The following is a 24,672-nucleotide window of genomic DNA, read 5'->3' on the forward strand; positions in this document are numbered from 1 at the left end:
TTAGACGAGACGTGGGTGGTAGGGCTGAGTCCTGGGTGTCCACACCGTGACCCTTTCCCAGCCCTGGCTGGATGGGAGGCGGGGAGGTGCTTTCTCAAAGACAAGAGTTTATTGATAAATCAAGGAGGCCCAGGAGCCTTCAGCCACCCCCACCCTCTTCCTGAGCAAAACCTGACAGCACGGAGCTGGGCCCAGGGCCTCTGTGAAGACGCTGGCAGGACAAGGCCCTCCCCCAGTCCTGGGGGGCTCGGCAAAGCTAGGCACCTCCTCCTGCTCCTGCCACCCTCTGCACCCCCCACCACGGTGCCCAGAGCTCTGGAGCGTGTCCTCCCCTTGACCCTGCAGCTTCGGGCTGGCCTGGGCCGGGCAGTTCTCTCCTTGCTGGGCGGGCAGGGGGGCACCTGGGTGAGGCAGGGCCCCTGGAGGAGCATGTCACCCGTCAATGTCCCAGCTGAAGAGGTGGTGCTTCACCAGCATGTCCTGGACGCCCTCCTTCAGGGGCTTCTTCTCCTCCTGCACGAGACAGCCCTCCTGTCACGGCTGCTGGGCACACAGTGAGGAAGCCAGGGCGGTCCTCACAGGCGGCGCCAGCACTCAGGGCCCCCCGAGGCCTCGGCCACCTGGAAACACTTGGGGGAGGCAGCCCCTGGCACTGATGCCAGCCTGCCCCACCTGCCACAGTCCCCGGGAAGGCAGGCCCCACCACCCACCTCTCTCTTTGCAGGAAGCTCCCAGTCCTGGGAGAGGCTGAACGCGAAGCAGCAGAGGACCCTGGAGGGCAAAGTGTGGGGGGCTGTCAGATGCTGGCAGGGGGCTCAGCCCACCCCCGGCTGGGCTGCAGGGCCCAGGGCCTCCTCACCGCAGCTCACACTTGATCTGGACCCAGCCGGGGCTGCGCAGGAAGGACCAGGGCTGGTACCACTTCTCCACGGTCGGCAGGCTGGAGCAGAGCACCTCCAGCCACAGGTGCAGCACCTGCTCGCTGGGGGCAGGGGGGGACCTGCTCAGAGGCCTGCGCCCCGGTCCCCTCACCACCTCCTGTGGCTGAGGCTCCATCACCACGTCCCGCCAGGGGCCCTCAGCCCCGCTGGGCACTCAGCTAGTGACCCCCTGCTCGCTGGCCAGCAGGCCCACAGTGCGCTCTGAGCTCATCTCAGGGACCCCCGCCCCCAGGTCAGCGCAGCCTGGACGCCGCCCCTCTGCCTGGTGGCAAGTCCAGAAACCCCATGCTCAGCCTGGCTCCCCGAGGCCGGCGTCCCTCAGCCTGCAGCCAGGTCCCCGGTGAGCCCTGACCGCGCACCTCACTGTAACCGGTGCTGCCCGAGCCCCAGCGCCCCTCCCTGCCAAGCGGTGGCCAGTCTCACACTGGAGGATGACCTTCGGGAGCCACCCTGGCAGCCGCCCAGCTCAGCCCCATTCCCCGAGAGGGCACGTGCACACACACCCCACTCACGGGGGCGCGCACACTCACTTGAGCCCCACGCAGATGAGGGAGCGGAGCTTCACGTCCATTTGTGCATGTGCGGCGTCGTGAGTCACGTTAACAGACTGCACAGCCTGGGGGGCACAGTGCTCACTCAGGTGTCCCCAGCTGCCCACCCTAGAGGCTGGTCCGCCCACGGCCCCCCCTTACCCGGTAGAGCAGCTCCTCTGGGGTCAGGACTTTGCCGTCTTCGTCCAACCTGAGGGGGGACCAGAGCTGCCTGCACCGCCCTGGAGGGCTCGGGCCACGCCCCGCCTCCACCCCCAGCCCCAGGCTGCCAGGCGACCCTGCAGGAGGGACCCCGCAGGAGGATGCGGGCGCCGGTTACCTGTACGTCTTGCACAGCACCAGGCGGGAGTACACGGAGTCGAAGTCTCTCTCGACCTCCCGGCCCGCCGCCTGGGGGGTGAGGTGAGTCAGGTCAGAGCCACGGAGTCCGGCTGAGCGGGTCACCACCCCACCAGCTCCACAGGGTCTGGACACTCACCTCCTCGATAAACAGCCAGGGGTGGCAGGCGCCCCCGAGCAGCGAAGGCTTCTTCAGTCCGTGCTCAAACAGGGCCTTGAGGGCCGGGCAGAGGGTCCCTCTCACGAGGTCTGTGACCCCCTCCGTCACAGCGTCGTCCCCCGCGATGGAGTACTGAGGGGGGAGGACGGGGTCTGAGGCTCCAGCCAGCCCCTCCCCGTCCTCACAAGCGCTCCACACGCCGGGGGACACAGCCCGGGGCCAGGAGGGCGCCAGCCTCGGGACAGCAGGGGCGCGGCCCCCGCGGACCGGCCCACCTCGCGTGCACTCACCTCCTTGCTCCGCTCATCCAGGACTTCCACGAACTTGGCTGGAAACCAGCCTGTGGGAGAAGCAGAGCCCGGGAGGCACGCAGCCACCGCCACGGGGCTGAGGACACAGGGCGACCGGCACGCCGAGCAAACCCGGCGCCGCCGCAGCTTCACGGCCTGGCCCGCCCTCCCCCAGCCCTGAACGACACACCAGACGGAGGCCTCACCTCTCAGGCCGTTCAGCTCCCCCACCCAGCAGTGCTCGTCCTTCTGGGAGACGATCTGCCAAGGAAAAGCGTGGGAAGCTCGGCTCCAGCGGCCCGGCGAGGGCGTGGCCACCCCACCACTGCCAAGGGAAGGCGCCGCTCCCCACGCACCGTGATGATGTCGTTCTTGCGGAAGCCCAGCTCATCGTCGTCATGGCGCTCGAAGTCCAGCAGGGCCTTGGCCCGGCGCGGGTGGCCGCGCGAGCAGGCCACGTAGTTCTCGTGGTCCCGCTGGTGGCTCTCCATGCTGTAGTCCGGGGTCAGCTCCTGCTGGGGCGGTGGGAGGGCCACTGCTTGGGGCAGGGCTAGGGGAGCGGGGCCCCAGCCACGCCCCGCACCCAGGGCTGGCCCCCAGACTCACCACGTTGCAGTTCTTGGGGTCTGTGCACTGGAAGTGGCGGGCCACGCGCAGGATGGCTTCCCGAAGGTCAGCCACCAGCTCCGTCTGCTTGATGTTCTTGGCCTTCATCGCCTCGAGGTCATCCTCCCCTGCAAGGTCCAGAGACCAATGGCAGCTATGGCCACGCCCCATCCCAACTCCAAAGAAGTGCAGAGTCCACGCGGGGTGTGAGTCTGATCGCCCCCATTGCCCCACTTTCAGAGCCCAGCCCAGCGTCTGGCCGCCTGCACAGAGCTCTCACCAAAGAGCAGCGATGTGATGCCGGACTTCCTCCGCTGGGTCCTGCGGCGGACCACCTGTGGGCATGAAATCAGGTCAGCGGGGCCCGGGCATCTGGCACCCAGACCACCTGTGGGCATGCAGTCAGGTCAGCGGGGCCGGGCACCCAGCCAAGCAGGGGGCGCCCCAGCACGGGGGGCAGCGAGCAGAGCCGTCCCGCATGAGGCCCGGCTGGCATCTCACTCGCGCCGCCTTCTCTGACGTGGCCTCTGAGGCCAGTTCTGAGGGTCGTTTCAAGCCTGGGTCTATCCTGTGCCCAAACAGGGTGGCTCTTGGCAGGGACGTGCCAAGGCCAAAGCGGTGGTCCCTCCACAGCGGTGGTCCGGCCAGGCTGGGCCCTGGGAGCTGAGCCGAGGGGCGGAGGTGAGCGCGGCCTCCTTCCTCCTGTGCCCACCTGAGAGAGGCTGGCGGTGGCGTTGGCACCCAGGAGCTGGCCCTGGTCAGCCAGGAGGTAGGCCAGGTGCTTGCGGCGCTGGGTCTCCACAGCCACGGCGGTGAGCGAGCCCGCCAGCCGCATGGCCTCCGCCAGCAGCAGGTCTGCGTCCTCCAGCTGCGACGGGATGTCCGACAGCGTGTTGAAGATGGAGGCCGAGTTCTCCGACTGGATCAGCTCGTCCTCCTGGGCCGGGCGAAGGGTGGGCGTCACCGCCTGGCAGACCCCAGCCACTGGAGTGACTCCCCTGGACGGTCAAGCTGAGCACAAGGAGGCCCTGCCCCTGAGAGACACACGCCTCCCGCCCACGGATGGGCCGGTGTTCAGGCCGCAGGAGGCCGCGACCTGGAGGGGAGGAGGCGGAGGGCGGGCCCCGCAGGGCTGCTGGGGAGCCGCCTCTGACGCCGGGGCTGGGCCATCACCTTGAGGCGCAGCATGCCCAGCGTGGCCTGGAACAGCACCAGGGAGCCCTCGTAGAAAAACAGGTCCCAGAGGCGCAGCAGCAGGCGGATGTGCACCACACTGGCGAAGGCCGTGAGGAACCAGTGCAGCGTGATGAGCGACAGCTCTGCAGACACACGCAGGGGCCCTGAGGCGGGGCCGGGGCAGTGGGCGCGGGACCGCCAGAGAGGAGGGTATCCCCCAGGCCCGTGAGCCATGGCGGAGGCGGGGCGTCAGAAAGCAAGAGAGCTCCGCGGGTGGGCACGCCCCCTCCTCCCTCCTGAGCTGCCAGGCCCGTCCACGGCCACGTCCCAGGCCTCAGACTCGCAGCACCTAAGCCTGAGCTGGGACCCCAGGACCCAGAGCAGAGGCAGGTCGGGCCCTCACCAATGTCGTGCTCCTGGAGCAGCCTGTCCAGGCGAGGCAGGTACTGGACGATGAGGTGCCGCAGGACGCGCTGGTCCGTCTGCACGCCCAGCAGGGTGGTGCTGAAGTAGGAGGCGGGGAGCAGGTCCTCCACGATGGCGCACATCATCCAGAAGGCGTCGTCCTCCTCCAGGAAGAGCAGGAGGCAGGCAGCCACCTGGCAGGGCAGGGGCACAAGGAGCATCTACCCAGGTCTCCATGCCCTCGGGGCCCGTGAGAGTGAGGCGGCCACTGTGGGGGTCACACCACAGACCACGGGCCCGCCTCCGGCACCTGGCGGCCCTCTCGCTCCCCTGGGCGCCCCCGCCACCCGCCCCGACGGTGAGATGGGTCGCCCCGGGCTGTGCTCACCATGCCCGTGCCCTGGCAGTAGCCGATCTCCGGGTAGAGCCAGGCCAGCGCTCGGAGCACCCTGCGCAGGCGGGGCACCCCGACGCCGCTCACGTGGGCGAAGCAGGCGTTGCTGGGCATGGTGCGGAGCAGGTCCTTCTCGATCTGCCGGCAGCCCGCCCACAACAAGAGCCCGTGAGGCGCAGCTGCAGCGGCAGAGCCTCCACACCCATGACACCGAGACCCCCGGGGAGGCGGCCAGGGACCCCTGCATGGGGCAAACCTCAGGTTGGCTTCTCTCCAGGAAGGGGGTTCCTCAGGCTCTGGGTCAAAGCTAACCCTCCTCCCCTGGGGATCAGAGCCCAGCTGGTGTGCAGCTGAGGCCACGTGGTTCACTGGGACTTTCTCAACAAAACTACAGAAGCCTGGGGCTTGAGCCAGAGCTATGGAATGAGAATCTCTGGAAAGAAGCCTGGAAACCTGCATTTAAAGTCTCCAGGGGACCCTAATATGCACTGGGTATGGTGACCTTTCTGACTATCCCCCCACCTCCTAGAGGAACCAAGGGAGAAGCTGGCTCCAGGCACAGGCGTAGGGGTGAAAGGACTACCCAGGGCTGCCTCTGGCCACCGAGCTCTCCTGGGCCACCCCTGAGGGGCCTCCCCCCATAGGGCCTCACCTGCTTGGCGGCAATGGTCTCATCGTTGGAGCTGTTCTTCACGATCTCTCGGTAGGACAGCTCAGAGTTCCTCTTCTTCTGTAGGGCCCCGGATAGCCGCATCCACAGCTGAGGAAGGGGCACAGCACTCAGTCCCCGTGGGGCCTTGATCCTCATGGCCTCCTCGGGCCCCCGCCTCACCTGCGGCCTCATGCTGTGGGGGACCCCGGCCAGCACCAGGGAGCGGAGCTTCTCCGAGCGGGGCAGGGAGACGGCAATCTTGTCCCAGGTGAGGTCCCCCACGTCGTGGTTGTGGGTGAACTCCAGGTGGGCCTGCCAGCGCAGCCTCTGGGGAGGATCCTCCAGCAGCTGGCCAGAATAGGGGGTGCCATCTGCGTCTGTGGGGAGGGGGAACAGCGACCTCGCTACCTGTGCTCTGAGAGCAGAGGGCCGGGCTCAGGGTCCACTGCCCAGATCTCCCCACCGAAACCCAGGGCCCCCTTTCCAGCCACTTCCCTGGAACCCTGAACAGCAAGTCCGCGCTCTTCACTGTCTCCCCCAAACCAGACCCATGAGCCTGCCATCCCCGCTCCCCGGGTGTTCACCCTCCTGCCCTGAAAATCCTGTTGGCCTTGTCTTTGTCGAGGATCTAAACACTAAACACTAAACACTGTCCCCGTCAGGATACAGAATACTCCCGTCATACTAGAAAGTTCCCTGTGTTCCTCTCAGTTCCAGCTTTTAACTCACAAACACCTCCCTATGAACCAGACAAGGAAGACGCGTCAGAACTGGAAATGTGCGTGACCTGCAGATGGCTGGTATCAGTCAGTTATCTGCTTGGTGACAGGCCACCCTGGGTTCTGGCAGACAGCCTCCCAAGCGCCCATGTGGCGACCGACAGCAGCAAGCAGTGGGCATGGCCTGGGGTTCGCTTACAGAAGACTGGTCACAAATACACGATGACCAGTCCATTACAATGGGACCGTACACAGTCACAGAAAGTAGTCTTTAAAGGATATCTTAACTGACAGACAAAATGCTCATGAAATAAAGTGAAGAGATATAAGAACAATATAAAAACATGTATTTGATACCATCTTAGTTATGAAAGGTAGATAGTTATGAAAGATACTTGGTTATGAAAGATACTCACAAAGCCAGGAGAAAAACACACTGAAATGTCAGCAGTTATCTGCAGGTTGTAGGATTATGGGTTAATTTGTTTTAATCTTTATATTTTGATGTATTTTAAAAATTCTTTATAATGAACATTATTGCTTTTATTATCATTACGATCAATAAAATTAATCTTAAAAACACAAACAGGGAATTCCTGGAGGTCCAGTGGCTAGGACTTAGCACTTTCATTGCTGAGGGCCCAGGTTCAATCCCTGGTTGGGGAACTAAGATTCCACAAGCTGTGCAGAGTGACAAGAAAAGGAAAAAGGGAACCTTGCCCCCTCCAAAACCAAAAATACCCCAGAGGACTCTGTACACTATAGCGTCAGCATCAGATATGGCTTTGTCCATGATCTAGAACATCGGGGTGAAACATCCAGAACCCGAGGCCACCACAGTGTCATCAGTGACAGAGCTGGTGCTCCCCAACAAGGACGGGGGCGAGGTTACCCCCGAGGTGCTCAGTCTCACCTTCCTTGTCCACACGGAACCCGAACTCATCATAGCAGAACTCCGGCTGCTCCACGGCCTCCTCCTTCTAGAGCCGGGGGTGGGAAGGTCAGCACTTCTCCCAGCCTTCCCTGAAGCCTCCTGTGGTCATCTCTCAGCTACGGGGCCCCCGACCCTCTTGAATTCTCCCCACATTTTCCTTGTTTTCCTCAGAGGTCAAAGATAATAAGGTCAAGGCAAGAAACACATTTTATGCATTTTCGTGTCCCCATAATACCAAGATCAGAGGTCATACTTTTTCTCCAACCTAATGCTTGATTCACAGAGGATGTAGAGCCAAGAAGCTGTCTCTGACTTGGGAGCCCATGTGAATACAGGGGAGCGGCTCCCCTCCCAGGATACCTGCAGCAGTTGGTGGCCCCCCGGGCGCCCCAGGTGGAGCAGAGCCGCTGAGCCTGCTGTACCTGCGCGTACTTGGCCAGGATCTCCTGGGGCCACATGCTCGGAGTCAGGGCTGAGAAGGGGCCATTGGCAGAAGGTACGTGACTCCCTAAAAGCAGGGAAGACCAGGAATGGGAGATAAACATAATGCAGAGTATTCAGGGGGTAAATTCAAGTTGACACACCCCTCCTCCCCCACCCCCATCATTAAAGGACTGGACCATCCACAGTGGGATGGACAGGGGAGGGCAGAAAGCTAGCAACCTGCAACTTTTGGGAGAAGTTACAGGAGACCAGAGGCGTGCTACCAGACGGAACCAGACCTCCTCCTCTGGCTCTCCTTCCACCTGCGTATAAGGACTGCAGGGAGGCGGAGGGCAGGGACTTGAGAAAACTGAGGAGACAGTGGCAGTAACTCTCCCAGAGGCCTGTCAGAAGACTTCCTCTGACCTGGACGGTCCATGTGACCCTCAAAGGTCCGTGGGAAACAAGCTTGCTTCCCTCCCACCAGGGAGGTCCTCTTGGGTAAGACTCCCTTCCCCCTGGAAGGCCTGTCACCCCATTTCCAAGCCAGGCCCCTGCCTCCCACCTGACATTGTGCGAAGAGGACAGGAGAAATCTTCTGCAGATCCAGACTGGGGTTTCCTAGCCTAGTGTCTCAGAGCTGGGAAGCTCCTCAAGCGTCATCTGGTCCAGAAACATCTGCTTGGACAGGAGTGCAAAGGGGAAAGTCATCTACCCCAGCCCCTCTGCAGGGGGTCCTTTCTACACATAGACTCAGTATGCTGGTCCAAGGCGGTGGCAAGGTAAATGTTTGACAGGGAAGGAAAAGTCTCACTTGAAAGAAAAAGCCTACTGTTCTCAACATTTCATCCAAGAGGAAAATACTGTGAAGAAGCTATAAAACTGTGGATCTCAACAGCTCTGTGAGCCAAGAGGACAGGCCCCGCACTCCTAAGGATGGAGAGGATCACACAGACAGACTTCCTGACGCTCTATGCTCATGCAAATTTTCCTTAAAACAGAAAACAAAAACCAGACACCGTGGAAACTTCCGTGAATAGGTTCCTCCAAGCCAGAATTTTTGAGGAATCACTTAGAACACGTCTGACTCAATACCTCCACTCACCTGGCTCAGGCGTTTCCACTTCATCCACCATACTTTTCAGCACCTCACAGCTGGGAAACTATGAAGTTGCAACCTAACTAAATCTCCTGTTATTGTTTAAACCCTTGCCTCTCTCTTTTTGTCCTCTTTAAAAAATGACTCAACAATAAAAAGACAAATAGCCTAATTTTTAAAAACGGGCTTAAGATTTGAACAGACATTTCTCCAAATAACAGATGTTAAGTAGCCAATGAGCAGGTACAAAGATGTTCAACATCATTAGTCACCAGGAAAATGCACATCAAAACCACAGTGAGAGTCCATGTCACACCCACGAGGACGGCTATAATCAAAAAGGCAATGATGAGTGTTGGTGAGGATGTGGCAAAACTGGAAGCCTCATATGCTGCTGGTGGGAATGTAAGATGGAGCAGCTGCTCTTGAAAGCACTCTGATGCTCCTCAAAAGGTGAAATGTAGGGTTGCCACATGACCCCAGAATTCCACTCCTAGTTATTTACCCACAAGAAATTAAAACAGGTATCCACACAGAAAACTGTACCTGGAGTGTTTACAGCAAAATCACTCATTCTAGCCAAAATGCAGAAACAACCCATATGTCTAAGAACTGGTGAAGCGATATATGAAATACATAGAATATTCATACAATGGATTATTATTCAGGTGTAAAAAGGAATGAAGTGCTAATAATGCTATACCATAGGTGAATCTTAAAAACAGTTAAAGAAGCCAGTAACAAGTCAGTTAAAGAAGCCAGTCACAAGAGGATGAATATTGGTATGATTCTAATTAAAAGAAATGCCCAGCAGAGGCAAATCCCTAGTTACAGAAAGTAGATTAGTGACTGTCAGGGGCTGGAGAAGAGGGGAAGGCAGAGTGACGGCTAATGGGTGCATCAGTGGGGTATCTATTTGTGGAGGTGAAAACTGGTCTGGAATTGAAGAGTGGTGATTAGTCACACAACAGTATGAAATATTCAAACCACTGAATCATCCACTTTAAAAGTAGTGAACTTTGTAGCATGTGATTTGTATCTCAATTTTAAAACAATAAATAATCAGCCGAGGCATCAGCCCTCAGGGCTTCCTCTCACTTTCTAACCTGTTCCTTTTAGAACTAGAAAGAACCTATCATCACCAACTTGAGCCTCAACAGAAATGCAGTTTCTCAGTCTTTTTCTGAATGAAGCCTTTTACTTCTAACCATGAAAGGAAAGTAAGGTACCATAAACAGAAGATAACCATGGAGATGTGGTTGAAATCTTTTAGGACAAGTTGCCCTCTAGGTTTTGGAACCATATCCACCTAGCCCTAAACGTCCTTCTGCCATTTTTCAGGTGACAGGAGCTTGAAGGTGACAGCTTCATCTCCTCCCTGCTGTCTGCACAGTTTTGGGTAAACTCGAAGGGTCAGGTGAGTGAGAAAGAAACAAAAAGGAAAGTCAAAGAACCACTTCGAGGGCACTGTGAGAAAACATCGGCCTGTGGACCCTTTACTCTAGCACATGTTGAAAATTAGGCCCATGAAAAAATCTTAGTTCTCTTTAAAGACACACTTGCCAATTTAGGGCCAAAACTAGTCAGCTTGTCCCAAGGGCAGTTCAGCTAGGTCACCAGACCCTCCTCCTGCCCAGACACAACCTAACTGGGCCCCTAACTGGGCCCCTAACTGGGCCATGTATGAGCTAAATGCCCATCATGATGGCCCACTTGGGAGAAAGCCCTCCTGCTTCCAGACAAGTCCTGCTGACAAACAGATGGCAGAAGCCACTTTCTTCATGGGCCAGCCGTCCTAGACCTGTCTGTCTGCTTTGCGAGAGGAAGATGTAATGTCTTCCTTCAGAGTAACAGGTATGTGGGGCCTGTTTTGAATCAGAATTCTGTGATGGATGCAGCAAGTATTTTTACATTAAAGCTAGAAGTTCCTAAAATCATGTCAGCATTCAATCCTCACAGCATATTTTCATGCATTCCTCACACATGAGAAACAAGCTAAGAGGAGACCCACGAACAGTCTCCCAAATGGACCCTGATAACCGTGTCTCTGGCCGGCACCCGGTGAGAGGATGTTGGTCGGCCACCAGCTCAGCAGTGCTGGGGAAGAATCCCTGAGCTCGGCCATGCCACTGCTGGCCCGGAGCCCTGGGCGAGCACGCTGCTGTGGCATCAGCCTTAGGACGGCGTGGCTTTCCAGCTCATCCTCTGCCACCTTCGTGCAGGGCCAGACGGTGCTGCGGTTCAAGTGAAGACCTCTCTGGTCAGACAGATGTGGATTCACACCCCAGCTCTGTGGCTCCCCGCTTATCATAACCTTGGGCACATTTACATCACTTATTTGAATCTCAGTTTTCTCCTCCACAGACTGGATAGAATAACAGTACCAACATCCCGAAGTGGTTATGAGGGTGACATGAGAACACAAAGAACCCTACTGCCCTGACACACAGCGAATGCTCAGGAAGCATCAGGCGATAAGCAGGAGTCCTCCTAACTTCCGGAAGGTTACTAACTGGACCCTCTACACTGAGGTTACTAAAGGCCATACAGCAACTGCTGATAACCGTCCATTACAGCCTCTAAAAAACAACTTCCTATGGTTCAATGTAACACATGCCAGTTGAGATCATCAGAAACACTTCTCCTCACCAACGCCTCAGAGGTAGTGACCTGGCTGTTTCCTCCAGAAGGGTGGAGGACATGTGGAGGACGTGTGGAGGAAGAGGGTGCTGTCTGTGGAGGACGGAGCAGGCTGGGAAGACAGTTCTCAGCAGGTAGCTCCCTTTCCCGACCTTGGCTTGCCCCTTGTTCGATCAGTCACTCAGCAGTCACTGAGCGCCGCCATGAGCCAAGCACGGCTATCAGGGCTGAGGTGCAACACTGAAAAACACAAGTCCCCACAATTACGTCACAGCAGGGAATCAGACAACGAACACAGAAACAGCTGTCAGACGGTGCTACCTACAGTCCTCTGAGGGTAAAGGTACAGAAGTGTCAGGAGAAACGGGCCATGTAGCTAACGTGATCAGGAAAAGTTCTCTGAGCATTAGGTGACATCCAAGCAAAGACCCAAACAAAAGGAAGTGGGAGGCCAAGTCCTGTGGCTCCTGAAAGAAGGAGGATCCAGGCAGCAGGAGCAGCAGGGAGGGATGTGGCAGATGGAAGCAGCTGCAGGGGACAGCCGGCTCAGGAGGGCCTTACAGTGCAACAGAGAACCGGGTCTCATTCTCCTAAGGGTTCTGAGCAGCAGTGAACCCCAATCTGACTCAGGATTTAAAAGCTCTCTCTGGCTGCCGTGCAGAGAAGACTGCAGGGCAGCAGGTGGTGACGTGGTAGGAATGATGTTGGCTTTGCTACTGTGGGAACAGTGAGAACAGGTCAGACTCCGGGTATATTCTAAAGACTCTGCAAATTATATATATAGGCCATTTCTCTCACCAACTGCCCCCGAGTCCTTGAGTTCCCAACAGGAGCTGGAAGTGATATCACTAATCTGCGCAGGCAGGTTTTTCCAGCTTCCGGTTGCTATGGAAACCTTCCTGAAAGCAGCCATCTGGGAGCTGGCTGAAGCAGCCAGGTCACTGGTAGCCGGCCCTGCTGTTGTCACAGGGATACTAAGAGGCAGAAACTTTTGAGTAACAAAGAATATATTGGAAGCAGATTAAAAGACGTAAATGCAATTCTTAAAATTACCTTTTGATCCAGTAATATTCTCCTGGAAACTTAAGGAAATAATTCAATAGAAGCAAAAAAATATGTGCATGAAAAGGTCTACTTCGGCATCATCTATACAACAAAAACATGAGAACAATTTATACGTCAAACATTATGGGAATTAATAAGATCTGGGTATACTGACACTGTAAAATGTGATATAATCATTTCATATTCCAGTTACAGACTTCTGCTTCTGGCCAAGATGGAGTTATAAGGAATTGGATTTACTTTCCCAATCCGAACAACTAAAAAGCCAGAAAGATACATGAAACTATGGCTTCCAAACACTGGATGACAGGCCGCACAGGACAGTGAAGCCGGGGAGAGACAGAACAATTGAGCTGAGCCCTGTGACTGCCTGTTACCACGTGGCCAGAGTCTGCAGTCAGGACTGGGCACCCAGGAGGGCTGAGAGCTAAAAGCCACCGAAGCAGCCTGAATATGTAGAGCAGAGACCTGCAGAAAGGACTCCAGACATCTGCGGACAGCACCGTCAAGTCTTCATGTGAATACTGTGTGTGTGTGTAAGCTATCCAAGATTGGGAAGAGAGCCACCGGCAAGGAATGTGAGGAATAATACCTGAAGCTCACCCTACTGAGTCATCGTGATTATACTTTCCTTTTCAGAGACTGTGGAAGGAAATTCACTTAAATTTTAAGAACTTTTCATCTATGTTCATAAAGAAGGCTTGATTGTAGTTTTCTTTCCTAGTAACACCTTTCTTGGGTTTGCTATCAGGATGTATCTGCTTTACAGAATGATGTGGGAAGGAGTCCCTCCTCCTCCATTTTAAGAAAAAGATTGTGTAGAAACTGGCATTATTTCTTCCTCAAATGTTGAAATAAAATCACCAATCAAGTCTCCAGTGCCTGGAGTTTCCTTCATGGAAAGATTTTCAACTACAATTTTTTAATAGAGATAAGGCTATTCTGATTATCTATTTCTAGATTGAGTTTTGATAGTTTGTGTACTTTCAAGGAATCTGACAATTATCCAAGTTGTTGAATTTACTGGTAAGTTGAGTCCAAAGTATGCAGAAGAAAAAAACAAACAATAAAGATAACGACAAAAATCAATACAACAGAAAACCAAAGAGAGAGAAAAATCAATGAAACCAAAATCTGTCCCTCTGAAAAACAATAAAATCAAACTGATCAGACTGAACAGGAAAACAAGAGAATGCAGATTACCAGTATCATCAGGAATGGAAGAAGATACACTACTACAGGCCCTGTAGGCATTAAGAGGGTAATAAGAGAATATTCTGAAGAACTTCTGCCAATAAGTTCTACAATACATAAAATTAATACCATCATGACCAAGTAGAGTTTATCTTGGGAATGCAAGATAAGTTGTTTAAAATCAATGTAATGAGGTATACTAACAGACTGAAGAAGAAAAACTATATGATTATCTCAATAGATGTAGAAGAAACATTTGACAGAAGTCAACATCCATTCACGATAAAAACTATCAGCGATCTAGAAATAGAGGAAACTTCCTTATCCTAATAAAGGGCATCTACAAAAATCCTACAGTTAATATCATACTTAATGATAAATGCCTGAATGCTGTCTCCCTAAGATTGCAAACAAGGAAAAAATTAAACATAATTCCAATCAAAATCCCAGTAGGATATTTTGCTACAACTGACAAACTGATTTTTAAAGTTAAATAGATAGGCAAAAGAATAAAAATACTCAAATTATCAATAATTTGGAAAAGCAGAAAGTTGGAGAAGTCACACTACCTGATTTCAATACTTACTATAAAGCTACTGGGCTGACCAAAAAGTTCATTTAAATTTGTCCACAATACGTTATGGAAAAACCTGAATGAACTTTTTGGCCAACCCAACACATGTAGTACTGGGTGACATTGGCAAAAGGAAGAACACACAGATCAATGGAACAGAAGAGGTGATCCAGAAACAGACCCACACATGTGGTCAATTAAAGTTATGAATTGATTTATACCCCATAAAAAGGTATGCTGAAGTTCCATCCCTCAGTACCTCAGAATGTGACCTTATTTGGAGACTGGGTCTTTGCGGATTTAACCAACTTAAGGTCACCTCATTAAGGTGAGCCCTAATCCATTATATCTGATACCTTTTAAAAAGGGGGAATTTGAACACAGATATAAGAGAGAGATGATATGAAGAGATGGACGAACACCATGTGGAGCACAGACTGGAATTATGGTATAATAAACCAAAGAACGCCTGGGGTTACTAGAAGCTGGAAGAAGCAAGGAAGGATCCTCCCCTACAGGTTTCAGAGTGAGCGTGGCCTTGCTGACACCTGATTTCAGATTCCTGGCCTCCAAAACTGAGAGGCAATATTACTGTTGTTCTAAGTCACTCGGTTTGTGATACTTTATTATGGCAGCCCTAGGAAATTAATTAATTTTCAACAAAAATACAAATGCAATTCAATGGAAAAAGGACAGTCTTGTCAACAAATGGGCCTAGAAAAACCACTACAAAACTTCTAAAAGAATGGACTTCCCTAAGCAGTCCAGTGGTTGAGAGTTCGTCTGCCAGTGCAGGGGACACGGGTTCAACCCCTGGTCAGAGAAGATCCCACATATCAGGGAGCAATTAATCCTGTGTGCCACAGCTATTGAAGCCTGTGCACCCAGAGCCCACGGTCTGCAACAAGAGACGCCTGTGTGCATCAACTACAGAAAGTCCACACACAGCTACGAAGACCCAGTGCAGCCAAAAATTTAAAAAATAAAAAAAATTTCCAAAAGAAAACAGGAGAAAATATTTGTGACCTTGGTTATGCAAAGATTTCTTACCTATCACACTAAAAGCATAATATATAAAAAACATTTGATTAGATTATCAGAAGCCACAGATGGTAGAAAATATGTCTGCATCACACATTTGATAAAGACCATGTAACCAGAGTATAAGGAATTCTCAAAACTCAGTAAGCTGGAAACAAACAATCCAATTAAAAAAGAAAATGGGCAAAAGATTTGAATAGAAGCATTACCAAAGATACATAGATGACAAACATCCAGAAAGATACACAACACCATGAGTCATTAAGGAAGGCAAATTAAAACCACAATGAGATTATTACCACACACACACATTAAATAGCTAAATTAAAAAACAAACCACCACCACCACCACCTGACAATATCAACTGCTGATGAAGATTCAGAGCAACTAGAATTCTCACTTATTGCTGGTGAGAATGCAAAATGGTACCACAATTTTGGAAGAGCGTTTGGCAGCTTCTTATAAAGTTAGACATATACTTACCATATAACCCAACCAACCCATTTCTAGGTATGTTTATCTAAGGGAAATGAGCCTTTTGTTTACACAAAAACCTGTGTGAAAAGGTCTGTGGCAGCTGCAACTGCCAGAATCTGAAAACACAAATATCCTTTAACTGGTGAGTGGACGGATAAAGAAGTGTGGCACATCTACGTAAATAAAAAACTACTGAACACTCAACACAGATGAATTTTTTTTTTAAATTTTTATAGTAGGCCCTTGTTGGTTACCTTGTTTAAATATAGCAGTGTGTACCCACTAATCCCAAACTCCCAATCTATCCCTATCCTCCAGTCTACCTCATTCTCTAAATCTGCAAGTCTGTTTGTTTTGTAAATAAGTTCTTTTGTATCATTTTCTAAAGGTTCTACACATAAGCAGTATCATGTATTTTTCTTTCTCCATCTGACCTACTTCACTTAGTATTGTAATCTCCAGGTCCACCCAGGTTGCTGCAAATGGCATTATTCCATTCTTTTTTATGGCTGAGGAGTATTCCATTGTATATATAAACCATAGCTTTATCCATTCATCTTTCAATGGACATTTAGGTTACTTCTATGTCTTGGCTACTGTAAATTGTGCTGCTGTGAACACTGGGATGCTCATATCTTTTCAAATTAAGGTTTTCCCCAGGTATATGCCTCAGGAGTGGGATTACTAGATCATGAAGTAACTAGTTTTTTAAGGAACCTCAATACTGTTTTTCCATAGGGGCTGTACCAATTTACATTCCCACCAACAGCGTAGGAGGTTTCCCTTTTCACAACACCCTCTCCAGCATTTATTACTTGTAGCCTTTTTAAAGATGGCCATTATGACTGGTCATATCTTTTTTCCTTTTCATTTTATTCATGGGATTCTCAAGGCAAGAATACCGAAGTGGTGTGCCACTCCCTTCTGCAGTGGACCATGTTTTGTCAGGCTCTGACTAGAAGGGACATATCCTTCAGCCACTCCATGGAGCCAGACGAAATGCCTGGTGCCCTGGTTGTCCCACTGCTGGTCCTCGTTGAGTATGTAAACCTTCACCAGGTGTCAGTCAACATGCCACCTGGGTTTTTCAGTAGTCATGTACAGATGTGAGAGTTGTACTATAAAGAAGGCTGAGCACTGAAAAATTGATGCTTTTGAACTGTGGTGCTGGAGAAGACTCTTGAGAGTCCTTTGGACTGCAAGGAGATCAAACCAGCCCATCCTAAAAGAAATCAACCCTGAATATTCGTTGGAAAGACTGATGCTGAAACTGAAGCTTCAATACTTTGGCCACCTGATGCAAAGAATTGACTCTTTGGAAAAGACCCTGATGCTGGGAAAGACTGAGGGCAGGAGGAGAAGGGGACGACAGAGGATGAGATGGTTGGATGGCACCACTGACTCGATGGACAGGAGTCTGAGCAAACTCCGGGAGCTGGTGATGGACAGGTAAGCCTGGCATGCTGCAGTCCATGGGGTCACAAAGAATAGGACACGACTGAGGAACTGAATTGAACTGAACTGAACAGCTTCATTGGAAGCAGAAGCCTGGGGCAGGTGCTGGGAAAGGACCCGCTCCAGTTCAGCGGCATCACTGACTCAATGGACATGAGCTTGAGCAAACTCCAGGAGATAGTGACGGACAGGCAAGCCTGGTGTGCTGCAGTTCATGGGGATGCAAAGAGTCAGACACAACTTAGCAACTGAACAATTCTGACTGGTGTGAAGTGATACCTCACTGTAGTTTTGATTTGCATTTCTCTAATCATTAGTGATGTTGAGCATCTTTTCTGGTGCCTATTGACCATCTGTCTGTCTTCTTTGGAGAAATATCTATTTAGGTATTTTGCACATTTTTGATTGGGTTTTTTTGTTGTTGTTATGGAGTTGTATGAGCTGTTTGCATATTTTGGAAAAAATTAAGCCTGAAAAGTCACATCATTTGCAAACATTTTCTCCCATTCCGTAGGTTGTCTTTTCATTTTTTTTTTTTTTTTGTCTTTTCATTTTATTTAGGGTGTCCTTTGCAGTGCAAAAGCTTGTAAGTTTCATTAGGTCCCATTTGTTCATTTTTACTTTTATTTCTCTTGCCTTGGGAGCTAATAAAACATTGGTACAATTTATTAGAGAGCTTTAATTTTTAATGGTGAGGGTGGAAGTATAACTATAGTGAGTCGAACCAGGAACAGAAGAAAAATGGAGTAGATCATGAAGATAAGATGTGATTTCAGCCATTTAAAATGTATATAACACACACACATTGAAGGTAATATAAAAAGAATAGGCCTGGGTTAAGTGTTAGGAGTATGGGACTTACTCATTTTGATTTTCAATGTTCTCTTTTTTGAAAAAGTACAGAGGTACTCTGTTTAAAAATAATTACACATCAAAACTTGCACACAAATGTTCACAACAGCATTATTTATAATAGTCCCGAAGTGGAAACAATTCAAATGCCCATCAAGTGATGAATGGATAAACAAAATGTGGTCTACCAATACACTGGAATATTATTCATCCATAAAAAGGAATCAAGTACTGACACGTGCCAACATGGAGGAGCGCGCCAGGCTCCTCTGTCCATGGGATTTTCAAGATAAGAGCATGGGAGTGGGTTGCCATTTCCTCCTTCAGGCGCTCTTTCTGATTCAGGGATTGAATCTGCGTCTCCTGTGTCTTCCTGCATTGGTAGGCGGATTCTTTACCAATGAGCCACCTGGGAAGCCCTGGTATATCCATACATTGGAATATATTATTCTTCCTAAAAACGAATCAAGTGCCAACACGGTTGAACCTTGAAAACATGCTCAGTGAAAGAAGTCAGTCACAAAAGATCACACAACATGTAATTCTATTTATATAAAATGCTCAGAATAGGTAAATCCAGAGAGACAGAAGGTAGATTAGTGACTGCCAGGGGCTGGAGAGAGGGGGAAATAGGGAAGTACTGCTAGTGGATGTGCAGTTTCTTTTGGGGTGATGAAAGTATTCTGGAATTAGACAGCGATGGTTACACAAAAGTGAATACTCTGAAAACCTCTGAATTGTATACTTTAAAAGGGTAACTTTTATGGTACATGAATTATATCTCAATTTTAAAAGACTACAGTTTAAGTACAGAACACTGAGGAATAAGAACGTGTTCTCAGCCTCCAACTAATAAAAATAATGGGGGGGGGGGGGAACGTGTTCTCTTTGTGTTTTCTGAGGTCCGCAAATGAAGCCTGAACTTACGGCAGCTATGCAGTTTCTATCTTGCCTTCCTCTTCCTCCTTCCCTCTCAATATTACTTATCACCTCAAGCATCCATCTTCAGTGTTCAAACAAAACCAAAGAAAGCAAACATGAAAAAAAGGTGCAAACTATTAGAGATAGTTTATCTGTAACTGTGAAAAGAACCCCTTTCTTTCTCATTTATAACTAACACTTTACTAAAACTGCTCAGCATGAATCTGATTCTTAGCAGCAGCTGTGAAGTCAGGAACTCCCTGAGCTGCTAAAAGGTCACAAGACTTCCCTCAAAGGTCTAAGTAATCATTGGAAAAAGAACTGACAACACTTAGAAACCAGATTTTTCAAGCCTTTTTTCTTCTTTTTTTTAAGGCTAAACAAAATCCCCAGGTATCTGTCTTCACATGGGGCTGTAGTAGCTTTCCAGTACAGTGATGTGAAATACTTTCCCTAAAGGAAAAGCTACTAAAAGCAATTTAAAGGAAAAGAGATGCTTATAAACCAGGAGACCGGAAAAGTACATCAATTTGCAAGACAGGCTCTAAGGTGGAAAAATGCTATTTCTGAACCTACTTATACAGAAATGTCTCCCTGTCCCCTGCGTTTTCTCCACAGCCCGGACGTTTACTTGGTCTCCGCTGTACTTGAGCTGGGGCCAGGGAGGACCCGGGCTGTCAGAGCCAGAAGCTCAGGTGTGCCTCTTCCCAACACTTCTGGGCGCGTGGCTCTTTTCCACTGAGAACTCAAAGGACAGACTTAAGTGGTAGTGGGATGAATGTAAGCTACAGGTCAGAAGACAACCTCGGCAGCATAAACACAGTCACTGGTTTATATTGTGGGAAGGGAAGTTTGGGACTCTCCTCTGAGCTTTGTAATTATACTAACACAATGACGTTAACAGAAATCAAATTTTAAAAAAATTCTGCCACAAGTCTGCCAATTCAATAAGTCACATTTTCTTCCTAGCTCTCCTCACTTTTGTTTTTTTTCTACACACATACACAGTTCTTACATTTTAGATTTTGAAATATTTTTCTCTACTGAACATTAAATTATTGGCATTTCCCCAGTAATTATGCAGTCTTTGTTCTGTAATTTACAAATGTAGTCATCTTTTGATACAATATTTAGGCACCCAACAGCAATTTTTGCAATAAGAACAGTATTGTGAGGAACTTGACCTTTGAAGATTTTTTAAAATGGAGTTAATGCATGTTATTCTCCAATTAAAAATAAAAATAAAAAAATAAAATGTATGTGTTGTGCTTAGTCGGTCAGTCCTGTCCAACTCTCTGTGATCCCATGGACTGTAGCACTCCAGGTTTCTCTGTCCATGGGGATTCTCAAGGCAAGAATACTGGAGTGGGCTGCCATGCCCTAAAAAAATGTGTCTTTTCTACTTTATAGTGTCAGTTTTGTAAAACAGAAATAAGGACTAGATTAAGAATTATTGGCTAGAGTTCATATGACCCAGCAATCCCACTTCTGGGCATACACACTGAGGAAACCAGATCTGAAAGAGACACGTGCACCCCAATGTTCATCGCAGCACTGTTTATAATAGCCAGGACATGGAAGCAACCTAGATGCCCATCAGCAGATGAATGGATAAGGAAGCTGTGGTACATATACACCATGGAATATTACTCAGCCGTTAAAAAGAATTCATTTGAACCAGTCCTAATGAGATGGATGAAACTGGAGCCCCTTATACAGAGTGAAGTAAGCCAGAAAGATAAAGAACATTACAGCATACTAACACATATATATGGAATTTAGAAAGATGGTAACGATAACCCTATATGCAAAACAGAAAAAGAGACACAGAAATACAGAACAGACTTTTGAACTCTGTGGGAGAATGTGAGGGTGGGATATTTCAAAAGAACAGCATGTATAATATCTATGGTGAAACAGATCACCAGCCCAGGTGGGATGCATGGGACAGGTGCTTGGACCTGGTGCACTGGAAAGTCCCGGAGGAGTCGGGTGGAGAGGGAGGTGGGAGGGGGGATCGGGATGGGGAATACGTGTAGATCTATGGCTGATTCATGTCAATGTATGACAAAACCCACTGAAATGTTGTGAAGTAATTAGCCTCCAATTAATAAAAAAATTAAAAAAATAAATAAAAAAAAGAAAAAAGAAAAAAAAAAAAAGAATTATTGGCTAGAGTTTAATATGATGCCACTTGAAGCAAGGTAATTAACCTAATGACCCCTAAAGTGAACCTAAAATTTTATAATATTATAATAATAGCACAGTGGAAAATTACTGTTTTAAAGTTGGCTCCAGAATGCTTCCCAGAGACTAGGTTTACCTCTGTTTGGGAAAATATTCTGATAAGCTCCTTAAAGGTGGAAGGTAAACCCTGAAGATGAAGATTAGAAAAGGAGAGATGATCTATCAATTGCCTAGCAAAGGAAATTAATGGAAATTTGGAGGCAGGGGAGAAGAGAAAATAGGGGTTACGGAGGGGAAGGGACAGAGTCCAGGAATGGGTAGGAGCTGCATCATTCAGGACAGAGCAACCCACAAGACAGTATCACGCTGCATGTCTGGAAGCAGGGAGGCCTTGGGGGTGGACCAAATGCCTCTTAAGAAAAGGGCTCCTGCAGAAGGAAATGGCAACCCACTCCAGTATTCTTGCCTGGAAAATCCCATGGACAGAGGAGCCTGGTAGGCTACAGTCCACGGGGTTGCAAAGAGTCGGACACGACTGAACAACTTCACTAGATCCTGCATGCAGCCAAATAAATAATTTTTAAAAAAAAAGGGGAAAAAAAAAAAAAAGGGGGCAATCCAAAATCCAATTTAAGTTATGGTTCTTAATTGTAAGGTATTGTCCCTTTGTCTTCCATACCTTCAGTAAAGCCTGCTCTACTCATAAGATCCTTAACTGTGAGGAAAAAATCAAAGAAAGGTCGGAAGTAGGGACAATAATGAAAACCTGGTGAAGGGTGCTGGCCTTCTCACATAACAAGGGATACAGGACTTATGTCCATTTTATTGACACTTCAAGATAAGTGATTGAGACTGATAATGTAATGCAAGTTTTATTAGCTTATCTTATTTCTTTGGCATATAAAATAACTACTTTTATATAACTTTTATATATATATAACGGGGCTTCCCTGGTGGCTCAGATGGTAAAGCTTCTGCCTGCAGTGTGGGAGACCCGGCTTTGATCCCTGGGTTGGGAAGATCCCCTGGAGAAGGAAATGGCAACCCACTCCAGTACTCTTGCCTGGAAAATTCCATGGACTGAGGAGCCTGGTAGGCTACAGTCCATGGGGTCGCCAAGAGTCGGACACGACTGAGCGACTTCATTATATAACTTTTATTTCTGTAAGAACACAAGCGACACCAGCAATACTACAGAGTTTAGTTCTCTGACTCTACAGTACTGTTTAAATGAGCGCCATCAGTGTTTCTCAGACTGCAGGGTATACTGGGATCACCTAGAGGGCTTCTTGCAGTGTGGGAGACCCAGGTTCAATCCCTGGGTTAGGAAGATCCCCTGGAGGAGGGCATGGCAACCCATTCCAGTATTCTTGCCTGGAGAATTTCATGGACAGAAGAGCCTGGTGGACTACAGTCCATGGGGTCACAAAGAGTTGGACATGACTATCACTTCAGAGGGCTTCTTACGACCCAAGTTGCTGAGGCCAACTCCCAGAATTTTGATTCTGCAGATCTGGGTAGGGCTTGAGAAGTTGCTGGGTGATACTGATGCTGCTGGTCCAGGAAATACACTTTTGAGAATCGCTGAAGTCCACCTGTTACAGTTTTTTTGAATTTTAGTTCAGATGTGCCTCCTCTAATGCCTTCACTTCCACCTTCCATGCCCCCTTCCTTCTTTCTCTGACAGAATTAATCACCGTATATACTCCTGCTGTTGTTGTTTCAGTCGCTAAGTCCAGCTGGACTCTTTTTGCGATCCCATGGACTGTATAGCCCAGCAGGCTCCTCTGTCCATGGGATTTTCCAGGCAAGAATACTGGAGTGGGTTCCCATTTCCTTCTCCAGGGGATCTTCCCCATGCAGGGATTGAACCTGCGTCTCCTGCACTGGCAGGCGGATTCTTCACCATTGAGCCACCTGGGAAGCCCGCAGCCTACTGTTTCTTAATTCATACTGCAGTTATATTGTGATTTCTGGATGTACTACCTACCTGATGTAGGACAGAGCCCAGCGCCTGACCTGTGGCAGGGAGTGGACTGTTTGATGAATGGAGGCGACACTAAACTCCTGGAAGATTCCCCACAAACAACAAGCTCCTTTTTAAGTTCTTGGGCTTGGCCCCTTCTGCTCCTGCTGCTTGTAATGCCTCCACTTCACCTGACTTTTCATTCCTCAAGGCTCTGCTCAGGCATTTCCTCCTCCAGGAAGCTTCCACCACTCACCTTGCTTCTGGTCTGTGTCAGATGCCCCTATTTTTCTCTAATATAACCTACCTATATTATATTTATCTTAATAATAGCCACCATTCACTGCAGGTTTTCTAATCCAATAAGCAAGGTTGGATTAAAACCTTTAGAGGCTCTTCGGTCTAGCAATTTCCACTTCTGGGAATTTATCCTATACTTAAGTACGTGACTCATACAAGGTAACTCCCTACAGCACGGTTTGTGGCAACAAAATTTTAGGTAGTAAAATATTAGAAAACCTAAATTTCCATCAGCAGGGGACCGGTTAAATAAACTAATACATCTCTATAATGAAATAGTGTGCAGCTATGAAAAAGGATAGATTGGCTAACTGTGCAATGATAGGGAATGATCTCTGAGATATACTGCAAAATGAATAAATCAAGCAGAAAAACAGTGAGAGGAATGGTAAATATTTGTGCAGGAAAAGGGAGGAAATTTTCACATAAATACAAGGCTGTACATGAGAGGGACGAAGTAGCAGATTTTTTTACTTAGTAACCTTTTGTACTTTTGAATTCTGAACCATTTTAATGTGAACTTATTTAATGAACCTATTTAATGTTTAAATGAACCTATTTAAACAAATAAGGCTAAACATAAAAAAAAAAAAAGACCTTCAGATAGCCATAGAATAAAAAAGATTAGGGTGCTCCCTATTTAATTCAACATAAAAAATGAGTATGAGGAAGTTCAACAATACTTACAATTTTTCCCAAGATGACTTTTACTATATTAAATGAAATGCCCAGTGTCATGTTCTTTCCATTTTCTCTGTTTTGTCTCTGCTTTATCAGTGCTCAGCACAGGCCTGGTGTACTAAAGGGTCACCCCAACACTGCTGACGGGCATTAGATCCACAAAGACATTTCAGTTCTTACCACACATGATCTCTTAGTAGCACTAGCATGCCCTGCAGTAACCTCTTCCTTCTTCCTGAAGCGCTCACTTTTCAGGTTCAGTGTCATAACCTCAGGGCTTCCTCTGGTCCTTCTGGCTCTCCTTCTTAAGTCTCCTTTCCCAGTTTCACCTCCTCTGCTGCTTCTTAAGGTGCCTTAATGGTCGGTCCTAGACCCTCCCTGGTTCTCTGCACCCTTGTTTACTTTATGACGCCAATTTCTGTCTCCAGGACACCTCTCTGAACCTTAGGCTGGCATGTACAGCTGCCCACTGGGGCCCTCCTCCACATCCTTCAAATTTACTACGCTCCAGAACTAAGTTGTCAGCTCCCTTGGAAACCCTGCCTCAGGAAGTTGGCATCACTGCATAGCCACCACTCCTTTCTCCAGCTAGACCTGGGCATTGAAGTCAATGCAGTCCCGGTCTCCCC

The 24,672-nt window shown here is 49.1% G+C and overlaps 1 protein-coding gene across 10 annotated transcripts in view; it reads right to left on the reverse strand.

The window, feature by feature from the left end:
- Positions 1–87: 87 nt before the first annotated feature.
- Positions 88–24,672, reverse strand: part of SGSM3 (small G protein signaling modulator 3) — a 34,268-nt gene continuing 9,683 nt past the window's right edge. The window contains exons 2-22 of one of the 10 annotated variants that reach the window (XM_043881654.1): positions 8,156–8,268; positions 7,590–7,675; positions 7,147–7,213; positions 5,695–5,891; positions 5,515–5,622; positions 4,857–5,000; positions 4,467–4,662; positions 4,061–4,206; positions 3,600–3,824; positions 3,168–3,222; positions 2,888–3,015; positions 2,638–2,793; positions 2,488–2,542; positions 2,282–2,331; positions 1,971–2,123; positions 1,812–1,882; positions 1,634–1,682; positions 1,472–1,557; positions 860–982; positions 711–771; positions 88–513 (exon numbers count right to left, since the gene is read on the reverse strand). In XM_043881654.1, coding sequence (XP_043737589.1) covers positions 433–513; positions 711–771; positions 860–982; positions 1,472–1,557; positions 1,634–1,682; positions 1,812–1,882; positions 1,971–2,123; positions 2,282–2,331; positions 2,488–2,542; positions 2,638–2,793; positions 2,888–3,015; positions 3,168–3,222; positions 3,600–3,824; positions 4,061–4,206; positions 4,467–4,662; positions 4,857–5,000; positions 5,515–5,622; positions 5,695–5,891; positions 7,147–7,213; positions 7,590–7,675; positions 8,156–8,162 — 2,244 coding nt within the window. In that variant the 5' untranslated portion in view covers positions 8,163–8,268 and the 3' untranslated portion in view covers positions 88–432. The other 9 variants (XM_043881653.1, XM_043881648.1, XM_043881649.1 and 6 more) reach the window with 9 other exon arrangements.

Source organism: Cervus elaphus, chromosome 22, assembly GCF_910594005.1.
Source record: "Cervus elaphus chromosome 22, mCerEla1.1, whole genome shotgun sequence".
NCBI lineage: Eukaryota > Metazoa > Chordata > Mammalia > Artiodactyla > Cervidae > Cervus > Cervus elaphus.